This window comes from Melanostigma gelatinosum, assembly GCF_949748355.1.
Source record: "Melanostigma gelatinosum genome assembly, chromosome: 10".
NCBI classification, from domain to species: domain Eukaryota; kingdom Metazoa; phylum Chordata; class Actinopteri; order Perciformes; family Zoarcidae; genus Melanostigma; species Melanostigma gelatinosum.
In genome coordinates, this window is record NC_136643.1 from 9,129,350 (window position 1) to 9,149,148 (window position 19,799).

Sequence of the window (19,799 nt, forward strand, 5' to 3'; positions counted from 1 at the left end):
TTAGGGGGATCAGGAGACCATCACTATCCAAAAGGCGGAATCCAAAGAGGGATCTACCGGGGCAGATATAGCCAAGATAAGAGCGTTCCATCTAAATACAGACCACTGAACCACAATCATAACTGTAAGGGGCAACTGCAACATATTAAACAGATATGTTAAAAATGGCCATGAATGGCTTTAGGTTTGTAGTAAAGTATGTTTGTGCAGTACTCCGATCAAACCAAACAACTATTAGTGGAACAAAAGATCAACCAATAATTTCTGATTAGCCAGACATCTGCTGTTGAACAAAAAGGACTGAACTGGCCCTCTCGTACTGGCTGACCTTGCAAAATGCAACAGGTAGTAAACTCATCACACATCACAAATTAAGAAAATAAATACCCTTGTTAAATATACCCAAACTATAAGGTCTGAATCTAAATATTGAGGACATTGTCCATCTTTTTAACATTTTCATCACCGACCAAAAGTAAATGGTTTCAGCAGTAACAGAATGGATAGTTTGATGAGCACACAGTGACATTCTTTCCATGGAAAAGAAAAAGCACAGCGCCAGCCAATTAAATCTTGGTCGAACAGGAACACAATCAAATTGGTGTATTGACGGTGCAGAGCCATTTCCTACTGAAGGGTTGCTGTTTTTGAATTATTAAACGAACCAATCGTTGGAAATAGTGACATGCTGCAAGCCTGATCAGAAAGTTTGCTGGTCAATTAATGTGACCAAAATCCACACACAGCTCCGGCGAAAGTATCATAAACACTCACACGTGCACAACGGTGAGAGTGACAGCAGAGGGTGAGAATGAAATACAGAGGCAAACAAGAGGCTCAGAAGTATACAGTAGAAGCATGGAAAGGCCGTGCAGAGAGAGAGAGAGAGAGCGAGAGGGGGAATCAGTAGGAAAAGGGATCGAGAGCGAGACAGAAACAACAGAGCGAGGATAGAGAGTGTTGCACCAGCATCCTCAAAGAGTTTCCAAAGGGTAATTGGTGTCCTCAGTAGACCTGAAATGAGACGCATCAATTTCAGACAGTGTCCTCTAGAAAGCCCAGCCTGACTGCACCATCAAATAGGAATTATGGATTTTGTCTGGAGGGGGCAGGGCCGCACCGAGCCACAAAGAAAATGAGGTCACCAAGGGACAGGCAGCCTACACATGCAGATGTGCACGCATACTGTCCCGTCCACTGTGAGTTGTGTACGCACAGGGTTATCGAGCAAGTTTTACACTTGCGTTTTTGCACTTATCAAGCTGCAGGAAATGTTTTCTTTATTATCTTTAGTTTATCAAGAGTTTTTAATATTGATGTGCTTATATATAATTTGGCATTGCAAAGAAGTGGTTTTGTCACAAGACGTTATCGTCATGTGTATGATGTAACCTGGTGAGAAGCTGAGTTGCCTTAATGGGTTTAGACACTCAGGAAGGATTTTTCATTGTTACCATCCGTGTGATTTAATAAGAAAGTAAATATGGTATTTGATACTGGCATTTTCTGTCTCAGTAAGTTAATTGTGTAGTGTCAGGGCACTGGAGATTGTCAAACATCTTTTTCCAAATTATGTAATTATTGCTCACTTTCAGACCACAGATCACAGACACACAGGTAAGAGCAGTGTGCAAGGGTTCTAATCCTTGTCCCATTAGCACTCCCTATTGGTTAGACAGGAACTCGACTCATTCTAATTTTCTCCAGCACCTTTTAATGCAAATCTAAAACATTTAGCTACAGGGTGACAGAATGATTTTTGTTTTGCAAAGTGAGGTGATGGAGTAAGACAAGGGAAAACATATCATTATGCATTGGTATGTCACATTTGGCTATTTGGCAGAATTTTTCTTGAGTATTGTTGAGATATGTCCTATATTACCACGAATAACACGTTTGTTGATCATAAATATATATCCTCAAATCGAAGACTCGAAGCTAACTTGTTTCCACCAACCTGAGACTGTCCTAAAACATATTTGAGACAAACACAATCACTTGAAATTGTAAGTGGTGCGGCTCATCTACCTTGAATGCACATTATTAATTTGTCCACCTACAGTAGGTTGCTACTCTCCCAAAATATCCCCAGTGGTAATTTGGTCACAGCAGTTAGAGATTCATTCTGGCACTATATATAAACTAACTTCTGATTATTTGTAAATTGTTGGTGAAAAAAATGAGCGATAATTTGATTTTGGGCATCCTAAATCTAAGACATTTGAACACTGTTCAGTTATTTATCTAGATGACTTTAGAAACAAAACTGATAATACTGTTTACACCTTTTAACTATTTTCAACCAATAATAGGTATTTAATACTGCAGGTTAAGATTCATGAATAAATAGTTAAGATTTCCATTATACGCTTCTTCTTCTTCTTTAATACCTAGTTTCCTGATAAGTTTAAAGCAACTGATTATACGCCCCCATACCGTGGATGCCAGTTATAGGAGAAACATCCCTCCTCATAGACGTATACTGCATCACAATCTTGACAACGAACACATCCCTTCATCTCGTCCATGGCATTGATCAGCAGTGCATGAAATTGGAATGATCTCAACTCCACACCACCACGGGGCTGGAGTGCAGCTCTCCTACCCACAGATCACTTCAGGGTTTTGTCGCCCATGGCTGTTGTCATGAGACCAACCACTGGGAGCTGCTCAAGATCCACTGATCATCCAGCGCCTCACAGCCTCCACATCTTTTTTTTGTTTATGCGTTAATGTGTCACTTATCTACTACTGCGTACACACTTGCAGAAAAAACCCCCATCAATTTAAAAGATTAATTTCTGTGAACCTGCTGTCTTTCGACGTTGCAGCACGCCAAACCTTTGCCCTTCTAATGAGCTGAGGATCGGAGAAACAGTTAACCATCTGAGCTCATGAAGGAGATGACTGACATATTGGTTACTAACAGACTGATGTGTTCACCCAGTACACCACAATAGTCAGCAAAGGAGTAGCTCACGTAATATTCATGCTCTTGCCGATTTAATGCTCATTATTTTGTCCTGGATGTGTGGTGTGTGTCAGATTGGAACAAAGAAAAATACTCTAGATTATGTGTTTTCTTTTTTCGCCACACAGATTGCAGACCTGCCATATCAGCCGGGTACAGTTGCTGTCCCCCATTGAAGCCATCTGTTTGGTGCATAAAACCCACATTATCACGCATAATACATGCATTAGAGCAGCGGTTCCCAAACTTTTTAGGCCGCGCACCCCCTTCTACATCTCGACCGGGTTCACGCACCCCCAATCCCCCACACCTTAAAAAGAAGAAGCAACAGAGCCTATTTATAGCCGCATAGAAACCGAACAAAGGGCCAACTGCAACATTGTATCATATTAATCCCTGAATCAGAACAAAGCAAACGAACTGAAGGTGTGAAAACGCCCTGAAACACTGCAACAAAGTTTCAATAACTTTCAGTTACACAAGGCGTCACTTTTAAAGAGCAATGGATGGCGAGGACACACGCACAGGCTCAGAGGCAGATTATCACATTTAATTTACAATCAACCACACATAGAATGAGACTGCAGTTGTTTTTGGCTGTTTTGTAACTCCTCCAATTTCGATATAAACAATGTAAGGGGCTTTTGACTTGCACTGGCATGCTTGGTGTTCAGGTGGCGACGTAAATAAGAGCTTCAGACTGTTAGCCAGAACCTCACTGCACACCACGCACTGTGGCTTTGGGCAATCTGCGTTGGCAATCCAAGTGAAGCCCAGACACAGATACTTTTCATCATATTTCCTCTTTTTTCCCCCAGTCTGATGCTCACTCGCTTCCTCTTTTTTTACCTTGACTCCGCGATGGGCCTATGTGCTCCCGATTTGTCTGTGCTATCCCTTACTCCTTCAGCCCACGGCTACTCTCTTTATTATTGTTTTCTCCTTTGGCCAGAGGCGAGGGTTGCGCCTTCGCTACGGCAACCCTCAAGGGACATATCATCGTCAACACCAGAACGACAAACATGAGACAGTCATGTTTTTATTTTGTGAAAATTATATTTAATATTAATTATTACACCATTAGACCACCATTACATTTTTCCTCTCGCGCACCCCCTAGAGGCAGCTCACTTTGGGAATCCCTGCATTAGAGCATTGTTATCCCTTCACTGTGCTCTAGCTTCCCGCTGGCAGGCTCAATATAAAAATAGCCCGGTTAGTACTTTGTCCAGATGAAATCTATGAAAAGCTAGAATCACTGTTCATCAATCAGACACCCTTAGCCAGTATAATTAAATGTCCCACTGAAACACAGTCAAAGCTTGATCATTTGATTTAACCTTTGAAGTGAGGTTCAGTGACTGTAGCTTAAGTCTTTTCTATGGACTATTGTCTAAAAAAAAAAGGTTTCGATCTCTTATTTGTACCATTTGTTTGTCACTTGTATCACATGCTGAGCCAAAAGGGGGAAAAGTCACTTTGACATGAGTCATCAGCCGCTGCTTCCACTTAAGTCATCACAAGAAATCCAAAGCAAATCATGAGAGATCAAAAAATAATTTGCATCCCATTCTAGATACTCTTTATGGTTGTGGTTTCAGACAGAACTTGATTAAAAGCCTGTTTCAGAGGCTGCCCCTCCTTTTAATGGACAGTGACCCTTACTTGATACAAACCAGAAGTTGTGCCACATCAATGCAATGCAACGATGTACTGCACATCCTCTTCTTTGCTGCAATCTTGATTGTAGATCTTCCCAGAGCATAATACTGTGAAAGGATTTTCTTATTCTCTTCATTGTATTTTGTAGCAGCATTATAGCATCATTGCAACATGTTTTTTTAAATTTCCAGCTCCACATACATTTAGTAATGACATTTTATTGATTCGTAGACGGTTTCGTCTGCATGTTGCTCGGAGATGTGCAAACTCTCACATCTTGCGAAAAACGAGCTCAAGGCAAATTGATCACATCAGACAAAGATGAAAGTACACCATCCTTTTTTGTAGGCTTGCTATAGCAACTGTAGCAGCTGTTTGCCTTGCAGTTTATATTGTTTCCATTTGCGAAAACATGTAGAAGCGTGGCGTTAGAGGGAGTTAATGGTGCTTAAAACACTGTGGGGCAACAGAATAAAGACAGTTTTCTGATGAGGAGTAAGAAAAAGCAGAGATGGAATCTTTTTTCACTGTGGCTCCACACTTGATTTTGCTCTTGATTTTGCCCCTTCCTGCATTTTCGTTTGTTTTACATTTTATTCATTTATTTCAGAAGATAATAGGCCCTTTCATTTTAGAATCGCCCGACGTTTTCCTGTGAGCAGGTCCAGGCATTCAAGATGGAGTTTTTTACATTTAGGCACTTCCTGGGGGGGTTGAGTTGGTGTACACACCAGATGATGTCAGAGCTGCAATATTTCATAGGTGCGAGACGGACCCTCAGGTGAAATCTCCTTTACTGTCCTGTCATAGATTTCTATTTTTCAGGGCGCTGTGTGACAAGTGGGCCTCAGTGTGGAACATGGAGGGGATGTTTTGCAAACGGAAGTGTGTTTTAGTGTTACCTTCAAGGCAGCAGTGCAGTGTTTCCTTGATGAACAAAAAGGGTGCAACATGTCGCCAGTGCTTTTGTGCATCACATATAAGCCACTTTGCAGAGGGAGTAATAGACATGTACAGTACCTGTCTAGGGAGCGAATGTGATATAATCGCTGCTTTCCTGCGTAGTGGCCTTGAGCGTTTCATTAGAAAAAGCTCTACGGTCTTAATTAGCACCTATGTGAAACTCAGAGAAAACAATGGGTAATAGCTGCCAGTTTACCACCATCTCACTAAAGACTTGAAATTATGAGCTTGAAATGAGTCTGAGTGGACCTGAAAGTAGTAAAACATGTCCATTTATGTTGTGATTAAATGAAAAGGCCCATGTTAGTGATATACCACGGAAATTGTTGTTGAAGTAAATTGAAAGCACTTAACCGAAGTGAATTTTTGCTTTGAACTAAACGGTTCTCTCCTGCCTGTGTTAGGACAAGCACGCGTTGGCGGTGATCGCCATCGACAAGATGCTGGAGAGGCTGAAAACGTCCAATGAGCTCCTGGAGATGATCCTCAAAGGTCTCAATAACTACCTGGAGAAGAAGCGTCTCTATTTTCCACGGTTCTTCTTCCTGTCTAATGAGGAGCTGCTGGAAATCCTCTCTGAGACCAAAGACCCGACAAGGTAAGCAGCTCAAACATGTAGGCATCACTGTGCACCCAGTCATAGTGATATGTATCATCATATTAAGACTACCCCTACAGTAGTGCTCACGATGAGCAGCGCCCTGGCTGGCCCCTAGTAAAATACATGATTGTCCATCAGTAGCCTACCTAGTCAAAACTAGTGGGCAGACAATGATAAATAAACTTAAGCCAAACCAGTTTCTGTACCACAATAAATGTAGCTGAAAACAGACCTTTTTCCATAAAAAAAGACTGAGATTCAGCATTTGAAAGAAGCAAATCTGGAAAAAGCAAATAGAAAACACTGTGAAATAGTTGTTGCTTTTGAGATACAAAATATTTCGCTAACTACCATGCATACTCAGCCCCCACAGTCCGTACTGATAACCTACCCATGTCTCATTTCACCCAGGGCGTTTGGTTAATAATGAATGCGATTCCAGACAGAATAGATTCTCTTTTCTTTTTCACTCCACCATCCCTTTATTCTCTCTTTGGCTTCTGGGAATTGTCATCGCATCAGTAGAGATGCGCACAGTCACGACCTCTTATGTAAAGAAGGGAAGAGAGGGCAGTGTAACGGCGGGAAAGCGCTCGATAGATTCGCCAAGAATCATCAGTCCCCGAACGCAGTGCTGGACTGACAAAAGGGCTCGCTTTGATTTCAGGGACGTAGAGCAAGCGAGGTACCCAAATGCCAAAGTTGTAATGCTTCGTCATTGTAACACTTCTATTTGCCCTGAATGGTTTTGTGCAAAGCGAGAACAAGCAACAGAAACATGGAGATACACAGCAGTATAGAAAAGGGGAAATTCTTTGTTTACTGTGTGACATTCAAGAAAAGTTAGTAATAATAAGTAGGACTTCAGCAAACATCGCACTTAAGTTGCACTGACCAAAGGCAAAAAACGTTTTTGCAAAAGTCACAGAACACGGTGTGAATGTGAATGAAGATATTGGTGAATGAGGTTTTTTAGGGGTGCAGCTGGATTAGATCACAATTCCTCAGCTAAACACTGACACATATTCTAATAATTTAAGTCCTTAAATGTTATATAAAAGTCATATTCATAATATACAAAAACTGTCAGTTAGCAACCCTAAGTGGTTCTTTGACCTTCCAAAGAATAACACTAAAATAGCTGTTCAACTTAATTTGTGACATTGGAAATAGTAGTTTGACTTCAAGGTACACTTAGATGCTTTTTGCATCCTTTGGATTTTAACAACCGCTTTGTGCTCTGCAGCAATCAACATCTGAGCACAAATAAGCCAGTGCTGTAGTTATCACACTAAACCAGGCTAAATTTGACCTCTAGTGGGCGAAAGCCAGCAGCTGCTGTTCAGGTGGAGATGCAGCCACGCTCAAGGACAATAGTCCGATCACATGGAAACAGATTTGGAAACAGTAAAAATTTGTAGTAGCTTTAAGACACTCTTCTCATGCTTCATGTCTGCAATCTTTCAATTCTTTTTTTTTAGTTTGTCACTGGAGGGGGACATGCGTTTAAATTGGGTGCATCATTACTCTTTTATGTAATAAATGTTAACATCTTTATCTGCTGGAATAGAGCAGCATGCACACTCTGTGTTAATGTGGTGTGCTAAACCACCCTCACACTCAGGGTTACCTATAACAATTAAAAGTGATTCACTATTCTTGCCTTGCTCTCCTCCAGAGTGCAGCCCCATCTGAAGAAGTGCTTTGAAGGCGTCGCTAATGTGGTGTTCACCGACGCGCTGGACATCACCCACATGAAAAGCAGTGAGGGTGAAGTGGTGCAGCTGCTGGACATCATTTCCACGTCCAAAGCCAGGGGCCAGGTGGAGTTGTGGCTCCTGCAACTCGAGAGCGGCATGGTTGCCTCCCTGCACAAGGTGTTGTGTGGACTGTTATTGTGCTACTGTTTGAGCTTCACTTGTATACACAAAGAAATGTTTTGTTTCTTGTGATGTTCAAACGAGATTTTAACACACCAGACTAGATGTTTGACTCCAAAATTGAGTCTGGACTTCTCCTATATGATTTCTAATGTCTTCCATGACACAGGTGCCAGGTAGTTAAAACCTTTGTCCCCCATGTGGTTCTATTGTAGGTAATTGGGGAGGCAATCAATGCGTACCCCAGTGAGTTAAGGATCAACTGGGTGCGTGCTTGGCCAGGCCAGACCGTGCTCTGCGTCTCACAGGTCTACTGGACGAAGGATATTCATCAAGCCATTATTTCAGGACAAAAGGTAATCAACAGTTCATTGTATTTTTTTTTTTTTACATGTATTCTGAATTACTGCTTACATATGTAGTGTCGGGGACCTTTCATACAGATGCTCACTTCCTGTTAGACCCAGTTTGTGCCTCTCACGTACCGAACATTGATTTTTCTAAAAGATACATCTCTTTGAAATCTCTTTGAGAAGACGTGCTGCTGTCTGGAAGGTATTTCAAGAAACCTCAAAGAGGCTTGTAACCATCTGGATAGAAAATAGCTCGTTCATGGCACGCATTTATTTCATCATTTATTTTAAATATTTTGGTTCAAGTCATCCAATTCATGATTCATCTTAGTATACATTTATTTTTATTTTTAAAAAGCAAGTCAACCAGCATGTTTTCCTGGAACACATCATCCACAGTATTCTCTGAAGTCCCATGTCAAAGCTGTAACCTTGGTGACACACACTATGTAGTAGGTCATGTCACGTTTTCAGTGCGTTTTCAGTGCGTGAGAAACAGCCTCATAAAAAGATGTCTGAAGTTCTCAAGATGAGGTCAACTATAGTGATTCGTCTTGGATAAATTGTGTTTCAAACTGATTACCTTTCAATGAAGGTGTCACTTACAGTTATGACTAACCTGGTGGCTCCAAGCTGCCATCTAATTCAAAACGGTTCAGCGGTTAAACAGAGGCTGAAGTGTATTAAATCTGTCACATCAAATGAAGAGCACCTACAGCTGATAAGCTGCCACATTTTATTTTGTACATGTAGCCAGCAGAGGTCTGCGGTTTAGTGCTGTTTTGTGAGGACCTTTCGGTTCATAGATGGGGTCTTGATAACGTCCTCTCCAGCGTGCTCTTCTATCTAATCATGCCTCTCTCCCCTCAGGCATTAGATGTCTACCTGGAGCAGAACAACAGACAGATTGACGACATTGTGGCACTTGTACGCGGCAAGCTGTCCAAACAGACCCGGGTGACCCTCGGGGCCCTCGTTGTGCTGGACGTCCACGCCAGGGATGTGCTCGCTAAGCTGGTGCAGAAGGGAATAAGTGATGAGAATGACTTTGAGTGGCTTAGCCAACTGCGCTACTACTGGGAAGTATGTAAAAGGGGCAAATTGGGGATTCATTTCAACCCATGATACGTACTCGGTGACTGACCTCTGAACCCTGTGCAGGAGAACCACCTCCAGACCAAGATGATCAATGCCGGTTTGCCTTACGGTTATGAATACCTGGGCAACACTCCACGTCTGGTCATTACCCCACTCACTGACCGCTGCTACCGGTAAAGCTACGCAAGCGTTCACTGTCTGTCTCTTTTCTAAAGCTTATGTGTTTGAGATGCTCGCAGCTAAAAAGTCTGATCTGTCGAATGACTTTACAAAGTTGTAGGTAGCTACTTTTACCGCGACACTATTATAACCAATCACCTACCTTGTTAGTCTGTATACAATACTGCTTGTCCTGTTTTGGATGCTAAATTCCTTTTCTTGTCCATCCTCATATTGGTCTCATCTTAAAGAGACAGTATACTGTTGCTGAGCTGCTGGGAGTTATTCCTTACTGTATTTCTGGAAATAATTGATGTTCATCAAAACCTCTCTGTTTGTGCAGGAAGCAATTACTGCAATAGCTTGGCCTACTACTGTCTCTATGAGGCGGGGGTAACTTTATCTGCTTTGGCTGTGAGTGGCAGTTTGCTCATCATTGCGTAGGTTTACAATAACATTAATGACGTTGTAATACTTTAGATTAATATTATATTAATTTGGATTGTAGAATTTGGATACAAAATTTTAAAGAGCAATAATACAGTGTGTGCTTGAGAGAATACGTATAAAGAGGGGTTATGGGAACTATAACAAGCACTACAGTATACAGAAAATGTGTTTTCAGTGTGTCTTAAAGCCCAGCACTCAAAAGCTGCCACCTTCCACTATACAGCTTACCTGCTGAGAGGCTTTCAAGTACTTCAATATTTTATTAAATGTTTTGTCAGCGGGCTGGACTGGACCTATTTTGACTATATATATATATATATATATATATATATATATATATATATATATATATATATATATATATATATATATATATATATATATATATATATATATATATATATATATTATTATATATATGTATATATATATATATTATTATATATATATATATATATATATATATATATATATATATATATATATATATATATATATATATATATATATATATATATATATATATATATATATATATATATGAGAGAGAGAGTGCTGTGAGGAATCACTTGATCGCATGACTCACTGACAGGCCATAAGGTGTTACATGAGCTCGCTTTCTCCTGTCTGTTCCTCTAACTTCAGCACTTTGTTTGGCGCCCTACACCTCCATCTGGGAGGGGCCCCTGAGGGCCCGGCTGGCACGGGAAAAACAGAGACAACCAAAGACTTGGCCAAAGCTGTGGCCAAGCAGTGTGTGGTCTTCAACTGCTCTGACGGACTGGACTACATTGCTTTGGGCAAGTTCTTCAAAGTGAGTGCACTACACCAGTGAAACAAGTTGTAATAGTTAATCTGAAGATATTCCTAGGTTGTGTACCCCCCCTCCCCCTTCCCGATACTGGGAAACCACAAGAGATAAATTAATGATTGCAAATATCTTATTTTTGTTTACACTGAAACTGCTTACACCCTGCTGAAATGTACTCCCATTTGCCATACTGAAATAGCTCTCACATACCCAGGCAAAATGTGCTGATACTATTTCAATATGTATTAATGACTTGCGTGTGTGTTGATGAGTGTATTTGTGTGTGCCAATATGTGTGTGTGTGTGTGTGTGTGTGTGTGTGTGACCAGGGCCTTTTGTCCTGCGGAGCGTGGGCCTGCTTTGATGAGTTTAACCGCATTGACTTGGAGGTGCTGTCCGTGGTGGCTCAACAGATTCTCACCATACAGAGAGGTTTGTGCTGTTTTTTTTTATATCCCTAAACTGGCAGTATACCAGAAATACATTTTGTATGGTGTTTTCTCACCAATGAAAAAACAAACATAATTTGGACAACAAAGAGAATCAACAGGGAGCTAAGGCAATTTGTGTGAGCTGGCCAGCAGAACGTCACAGCAGTGTGTCCTATGTAATGTGTCCTATGTGTCCTACGGGCTTTGAATGTCTTGTGTCATAAGATTAAAGAGCCACTGGGGTATAAAGATGTTTCTTTGCTCAAAAGGAAAGTTTGAAAATGCAAATAGGTGTCTGTTGCTTAACTGCTGCTGAAACTATTTTTCACAGTAGGTTTTGTGCACCGGAGCACACTGATCTATTCGTGGCCTTTAATTGTGCAAATGTTTTGACACAGCATGCTTCCCTTCAACTGTCCTATCAGAGTCAAAAGACACAAAGGACACGCAAATACAAACTGTATCTCACCGCATCCGTGTGTCCAGGAATCGCTGCCCATGCTGAGATGCTGATGTTTGAAGGGACGGAGCTAAAACTGGACCCATCCTGCGCTGTCTTCATTACTATGAATCCTGGCTACGCTGGACGCTCTGAGCTACCAGACAATCTCAAGGTACAGTATCAGGTTCATCAGTTTCACAGCCTTTCATTCTATTTCGAATTACCGAACTGGGAGTCCTGGAACGTAAAGTTTGAGGCATATTCCTATTCACATAAGTGAGAAGTTTGAATAACAGTTGGAAAAATCAGCATTCTGTTTTTCTTGACTAAAAGTAGTTTCTGTCCCTGTAGGCAATGTTGCTTTTTAAATAATGTATTGTAGGCTATTGATGTAGGCCTAGTGTTTTCTTGAATGATTAGTGAGGCTGCTTTCAGTAATTGTCATGTTTCCATGTGCGCAGGAATGTCACTGCAGTAGATATAGTTAGTCAGTAAAACTGTAGACTGTAGACTGCTTATAAACTCGACAAAGGAAACAGAATTTAGCCTTTTGGCCGAAATAATTATTGAAGTTATGTTACTGTTTCGTTGTGCATAAATGCGCGCTCAAATTAAATTCCATTGAGCAGAAGTGTCTCTTTTCACCAGGCTCTGTTCAGGACTGTGGCCATGATGGTGCCGGACTATGCCATGATTGCAGAGATCGTGCTCTACTCGTGCGGCTTTGTGACTGCGCGGCCCCTGTCGGTGAAAATCGTGGCCACTTACCGGCTCTGTTCGGAGCAGCTGTCCTCACAGCATCACTACGACTATGGGATGAGGGCCGTCAAGTCTGTGCTCACTGCAGCTGGAAACCTCAAGGTATCTTAACACAGCTTCATTTTGATATAATGGAGTTTCTTGTTCATTTACCTGAATATTTTTGCCACAATATAATTCAGTGTCCGTCACACATACCCACAGTGCCACTGTCAGCACATTTTTTTTAAATGATTACATAATTAAAAAAAAATTCCTTATACTCTTATTGTGTTTTGAAAGATTTAAGTGATTATTTATTCTCAGGAAACACATTTCAATCAACAACAACAATCTTCGATCGTTTAACTAAAAGACAAATGTGAAAAAAACAAACGAGTGGCCTAATTGGGGTGCAACGATTTCTCAACTCTTGCTCAGTCTGTGTTGATGAAAGTAATGCCAAGCAAGTTAAAAGGAAAGCATGCACATCGCCCTGTGTAATGTCTTGCCTCATCTTAAAAACAGATTTAGTTCCAGTTTTTATGCAGAAGAGGCAAGTTTCTTTTAAGTAGGGCTGGATTACACATTGGTAGTTCTGTGATACTGTTTGGATTGAGTGCACTAGTGAAAGATAGTTTATGCCCCTTGACGCAGCAGTAATCTTTCAGAAACTGAATCATCTTAAGAATTGTCCCAAACCTCCTCATTTTCACACAGAGAGCAGTGATGTGTGAGAGAGGAAGAAACGATCTGTCAGTTTGGCTTTCAAAGAGACAGTTATCAACAGGCACCTGCATTTTTGTATTCACACGGGGGTGACCTGATGCTGCAAACATAGGATTTCTTTCATTGGTTTCTATATAGACTTAGTAGGGACACTTAACGTGCTGCCTTTTTACATTTTGAGGTATCATGTAGACGCTTACACCTGCTAACTGAGGAAGCTTCCTGACTTGGTTGTGATTCTCATGTTGCTCAGACAGACTTTACAGTGACAAACAACTGCTTCTCATTACATGTCATTCTTCTCCTTTTCTCCCCTTCTTCCGGGTTTGCTGCACTGTATGTAGCTCACTTTTCCAGAAGAGAATGAAGACACCCTGCTGCTGAGATCCATTATTGATGTCAATCTGCCCAAGTTTCTGGACCATGATCTGAAGCTATTTGAGGTGCGATAGAATGGGGCTCCTCCTGTCCTGATTAATGGAGCGATACACATCAAGTGATGTCAGCCCATGTTAATTCCAGGCAGTTCATTTGGAGCTGTGATGCACAAGGACAATTTAAGTCTGTTTGAGTCAGAACAGTTCACCGGAGTGTGTGTGTGCGTGTGTGAGAGAGAGTGTGTAGGCTTGTGTTTTTCCATTGTATGTTGTTTTAAACTGTGTTTAAAGTTACTACATGGAACTGGTTCCGCTAGAGAGAAGGGAGGCACAGGGAGAAATATCACTGTGCGGGGCATATTGTCAGACCTTGCTTCATTAAAATGAGAGGTTTTCTAAAGGGACTCTGGTGCTCGGAAACACGGGGACCAACTAATTTAACCCCAAATTAAAGTTCCTCGTAGTAGCTTTAAGTATGTGTGTTCCCTCATTCAACCGCCCTCACTGTTCCCCAACTACTTTGCCTTTCCGCCCCAGGGTATCACCTCTGACCTCTTCCCGGGGGTCAAGCTTCCACAGCGAGACTACCGCATCCTGCTGGAGGCCATCGAGGAAAACTGCCAGAGGATGAACCTACAAGTCACTGAATTCTTTACCGAGAAAATCCTGCAGATCTTTGAGATGATGATAGTGAGGCATGGTTTCATGCTGGTGGGTGAACCCTTTGGAGGCAAAACCAGCGCCTATCGCGTGCTGGCAGCAGCGCTTCACGACGTCTTTAAAAAGGTATGATGTCCTGTTTTGGATCTCAGGTGCATGCTGTGCACTTTATCTGTTGACAAGAAGAGTTAAGAAAGTAAAAGATGGATATGCTAACTGTGATGGTTGGAGAAATTGGGAAGGAATTGTGAATTATGATAATAGAAACAGAAGTGGCTAAAAGTTGCACGTTAGGCTGCAAGTTGTGTGTAATAGCTTACTATATTACATGATTCCTTGCATGGCACCAAGTCTTGATCAATAGCTACTTCAAACCACTTCATTTTCCTGGTTGCATTTCCCGTGAATGTCCTTGAGGTCCAACTTATTCATTATGTTCCTGTCAGGTATTAACCTGGTCAATTTGTCAGACATTTTTGAAAAAAAGCCTTGTTTTCAGATGGTTAACCGTGCATTCTTTAATTGTACTGTGTCACAGATTTTAAAGGGGTTTCCGGAGTCCTTGAGACATGAACTTGCTCAATCAGTAAAAAAAAAAAAAAAAGAAATCACAAAAACTTTCATGTCAAGTAAAAATATGTGTTACACCCAATATCCAAGGCTTATCTGAGCTACATGTTTTTCCCAATTAAACACATCCATCCAATTTGTCAGAGCTGTAGTCTTTGTTGAGCAGTTATCGATCTCCCAGAGAAGAGCAGGACTGGCTTGTTGTATTTACATGGCTGAGAGGGCTGAGAGGCATCCCACCAAGGAGACAGACGAAGGCCTGCTGATGGAACGCCTGGCGATGCCACATTTATCATCGTCATCCTTGTTGCTGCACGTCCACTGATCATGTCCAACCCCCCCCCCCCCCGCCACCTCCCCTTTCTCTCCTTTTGTGTTGGTTTTTTTTTCCTCCAGCAGCTTGCTTTCCTCATTGTTTTTAACTCAAAGTGACACATCATCTGAAAAGCTGTTTGTTGCACTTTTTGCTTCTCTTCCTCAGTTAGCATAAGTCCTGTCATGTAGACTGTAATCTTCCAAGCAATATATGAGTCTTGGCGGAGATAAGTCGGTGAAATCATGCTTCGTTTTGCTACTTCTTTACCTGTGAAGTAAAGAATTCTTATGTGTATTTGTGTATCTAATTTGTATTTGTCCGTTCATCCGTTTTTTCTTGAGTTCCCTTGAGACATCCCTATAATCTGTCTGTTATCTCCTGTGCGTTCCTATGCGTGTGGTTGTTACACCAGGGTCTGATGGATGAGAACGACGTGCAGATCACAGTTATCAATCCCAAATCCATCACTATGGGACAGCTGTACGGCAGATTTGACCCCGTCTCTCACGAGTGGTCCGATGGCATCCTCGCCGTCAGCTACAGAACCTTCGCTTCCTCCCAGGTAAGGTGGCTGCCCAGAATATGTTGTTTTAAACAGATTTAGGTTCAGACACAATCAAACAAGCAAACAAACACACAGTATTGTCAAACTTGTGAAGCAGCATGCTGATCCGGCGACAAGCCCCTTTACACCCTCGTACAGATGAACATGTTCACACTCGGGGGTTGTGCAGGGTTAGCCGCGCACCACCTGTTCCTCATTTGGATACAGAGCACTTGAAATGCAGTGTAATCGCACGATGTGGTAGAATTTACATATTCATATAGTATTTCAAGCTGCACAAACCCTGATGTAGAGACTATTTGGCAGAGCATGTAACACCTCCCTGTTGCTCCCACGGCTTTCCATTTGCTTAATACTATTTGCAGTCACAAATAATAGCTGAGAGTGTTGACCTCGACCGAAACCATCTCTTTATACCGTATCCTGTTGGGAGGACTGTGGTGAAGTTGTTTATTCCGCTCCAAAGGAAGGGAAATCATTTCTTCAAAGTCTTCAAAACTGTTGACACCATTCCATGTCATGTGCCCATTGTTTCATGGATCAAAACAAGCAACATCCTTAAAGGTGTGTTAATGTTGTCTCTATGGAAACAGGCATGTAATTAAAGCAACTTTGTGTCACCAGTCAAAGCAAAAAGTAATTGAGTTATTCTCTGTCTCATTTATACATAGTTGCTGGAGAGATGTAGAATGATGCTATTGCTCCGTAACATCATCCTATGGGTTGAAACCTTAAAGCACGTTGCACTTGTGGCACATTCAGATGTGGCCAGAGTTGCAGCATACTCAAACGTTTGATGGTTTATGGAGCTGTGCAACGAGGAGGAGTTGAAGTATAGGATCATTGTACAATAGGCACGGTGTTCCAATTCATTTCAAACTTGTAGAAAGAGAGGCTGCGGTGACAGGGTAAACAACAGAAACATACTGCTGTTTTGTTAAATTTAGATCTTTAATAACGCTTTTCCATTAATGTACACACACTAGACACACATGGGCAGACGGTTTGCGGATTGGCAGTGGAGGCATGTCATAATGGAAAATCATTTGTTCGCCCTGTTTTCAAATTGTTTCCAAATGAACTTGTCATTTTAAAAATTGGCTCGGTATATTAAGTTGTCATTTTTTTTTGTCAATGAATAAGGAGGGTGAGGAGTGGTTATGACAGCCAAGGCAGTACATACTGATGCAATGAGAATAGAAAACGAGAACAAGGCTCGTTGTAATTCAGTTTCAAAAAAGTAATTTTCCTCTTCGGGCAAAACAGTCTGTCTCTGTTTTGCTCTTTTTTCTGCATCGCATTTCACGAAACACATTTTTTTTTGTCCGCTAATCTGGCGTCAGCAGCAGTGTGGTGCATTAAACTCTCTTCATACAATTTTAAACTTTTTTTTTTTTTTCCAGTGCCAACGCTCTCTGTCAGATCATTACATTACAGTACACTCACTTCCCTCACGAGCACCAGATGGCCCCAGCCCAGGCATCCTCCATTTGTTTATATTACAACAAATCAATTTAAAGCACAGCTCTTGCCAGCCCATTTAACTGGAGAATTGATGCTTGTTGTCAACCTCCATTATGACAGTGTGTAGGTGTTAATTTCATTCATTTAGCAAACATTCGTCGCTTAGGTTATAATGCACAGGGGTGTCTGTGACCTTGAAAGCTTGCACTGTGTTTATAAACCAGGTGGTAGAACACAAGTTTTTTTTTTGGTGAATTTTTAAACTCTTCTTCTAAACTTTACAGCTCCATGAATACTTAGGAAATTCTATATACGTTAGCACTGCAGGGGCCAACCTTCTGGTAAATTGAGCTTGTCTTTTCCATGAAGTGAAACGCCTCCCAATGGGTTTAAAGGTGTTTATGTATCTGCCTGACAGTCTGTCTGTTTGTGCCTGCTTACATCCATGCATCCCTCCTTCCATCTGTCAAGCTACCTCAACATCAACAATTACATAATTTCACATGGCTTTACTTTAGTTTTATTTATTTGATATGGTTACGTATCTATGTTTCGACAAGTTACAATAAATGATGAAGATAAACCAACAGGTCAACAGTGTGGTCAGCATTACCATGACCTTTCTTTTGATGTATGCACATGTAATTGTGCTATGAATGAAAATGTTCCCTCAAGGTGTAAGGAATCCTATTTCTTCCCTCTCTCAGAGCCCCGACAGAAAATGGCTTATCTTTGACGGCCCAGTGGATGCCGTGTGGATCGAGAATATGAACACAGTACTCGACGACAACAAGAAGCTGTGTCTGATGAGCGGTGAGATCATTCAGATGTCACCGCAAATGAGCCTCATCTTTGAGCCCATGGACCTGGAGGTGGCGTCGCCAGCCACGGTGAGAAGCACCTTTACTTTGATCAAAAGAGCAGTTTGGCCGCTTATCCACAGCCAGTGCGTCGCAGCAGATGGCGGTGGCATGGCCCCAGTTTGGAGAAGCAGCAGCTAAATGTATTTTAGCCAACTTTAAATAAACGAGTTTACCACTTTACCTTGCCGTCAGACAGCCCTGTCTTACAGGGTACTGAAGCCGTTAGACTCCTTTTGAAAAAAAACATTGATTTTACCTCCATCCGTAAGTTGCTTTTGGTTGATTTTTGGTGTTTTAAAGGGTTGATTTGGATTCACCAAAGTCATACGATAACACAAACTAAACGAACCGATCGAGGACGCGGTGGACCAGCAACTCCCGTGTTCTGCGAGGTATAGATAATGGCTTCAGTTCCCCATTAGAAAGGACTGTCTGGCGGCAAGGTTAGGCGGAGAGAATATTCTAAATATAGCATACTCTTAAACTGATGATTGTTTTAGGTGGGCCTTTTCTTTTAGCTGTCTAAACTATCTTTACTGCTGCCCGTATTCCTGCCTGTTTCTCCAAACTGAGGGCTTGCCGACTGTGACAGGTCTCTCATACAACCCCACTTAAAAAAGGGTGCAAAGTGCAAAACATGTATGCGTCAGCAGCTATTTCATTTTACGAACCAATGAGCCATTCACCAGGAAGAAATAACGCAAACACATAACACCCGCCTCCAGTTGTGCAGACATTTTTGCAGCTGTTTCAAATGAGATATCCAACACAGACTCTTTAACAAATGCAGTCAATTGTCAAACTTTGCTAACAAAGAGATCCCAGGGGTGACACGCCTCACCATTCCTTTTGAAATGAACTGCAACTCCATCTAAAGACCTCTGGCACTACATAGAAACACTTTTTTTTTGTAATTGTGCCTGTCGTTATGGTTCTTTTGTTGTAAGGCAGTAACAAAGGCTCTTGATTGCAATACATAGATGCCTTGAGAGAATACCTTTGCATCTCCCTGGCTCTACTGTCTTTTATCAAACAGACATCTATTTTGGATTCTCTATAGCCTGGCATCTGTTTCTTTCATCATGCTTGATGCAGAGGCATCACCCCCCTCCAAACCACACACACACGTGCAGTATCTCTTCTGCCCTCTTTTCCCCTTTTTTCCATCTCCTCCTCTCTTTGTCTAAGGAAGTTATTTTTCATTTTGTGTACTATCTTACAGCCCTCACTCTTCTTCTTTCTTTCCCCTCTCCTATCATATCTGCTCTCTTAGCTACAGCTCATACATTATGTCTTCACCCATCTCTGCTCATCTTTCTTCTCTGTTCTAACTTTACCTGCACCCCTTCCTGAAGCTATGCCTTCAGTTGAGCAAGGGGATCTCATTAAAAGGCTCCTCTGGAGGAAAAGGTTGTAATATGTTCATCATCCGGTGTGAATTAGACATGGTACCCGATATGCAGCACATACTCATTTTCAGTATTGACCAGTATAAAGGATATAATGTAACTTTATAAATTCACCGATATTTGGTCAAATTAGAACACAACACCTCTACAATGGTCACCTAGTTTACAGTATTGCATCCAATGATTTGCTGATATTGATCCTGTTGTAATTCTGGCCACTTTTCAGGTACTTTTGCTCATCGATATTGCTCATCAAGATACATTCTGCATTAAGAATAACATTCTTC

The 19,799-nt window shown here is 41.5% G+C and overlaps 1 protein-coding gene across 1 annotated transcript in view; it reads left to right on the forward strand.

Annotated features, from left to right (window-relative positions):
* dnah7 (dynein, axonemal, heavy chain 7) overlaps nt 1-19,799 on the forward strand; it is a gene marked incomplete at its 5' end in the record, with an annotated part of 66,169 nt that overhangs the window by 11,855 nt on the left and 34,515 nt on the right. The window contains 13 exons of the mRNA XM_079276599.1: nt 6,001-6,194; nt 7,876-8,074; nt 8,293-8,433; nt 9,301-9,513; nt 9,592-9,701; nt 10,783-10,951; nt 11,278-11,380; nt 11,866-11,993; nt 12,470-12,682; nt 13,633-13,731; nt 14,203-14,451; nt 15,624-15,773; nt 17,948-18,130. Coding sequence (XP_079132725.1) covers nt 6,001-6,194; nt 7,876-8,074; nt 8,293-8,433; nt 9,301-9,513; nt 9,592-9,701; nt 10,783-10,951; nt 11,278-11,380; nt 11,866-11,993; nt 12,470-12,682; nt 13,633-13,731; nt 14,203-14,451; nt 15,624-15,773; nt 17,948-18,130 — 2,151 coding nt within the window. The remainder of the gene's footprint in view (nt 1-6,000; nt 6,195-7,875; nt 8,075-8,292; nt 8,434-9,300; nt 9,514-9,591; nt 9,702-10,782; nt 10,952-11,277; nt 11,381-11,865; nt 11,994-12,469; nt 12,683-13,632; nt 13,732-14,202; nt 14,452-15,623; nt 15,774-17,947; nt 18,131-19,799) is intronic.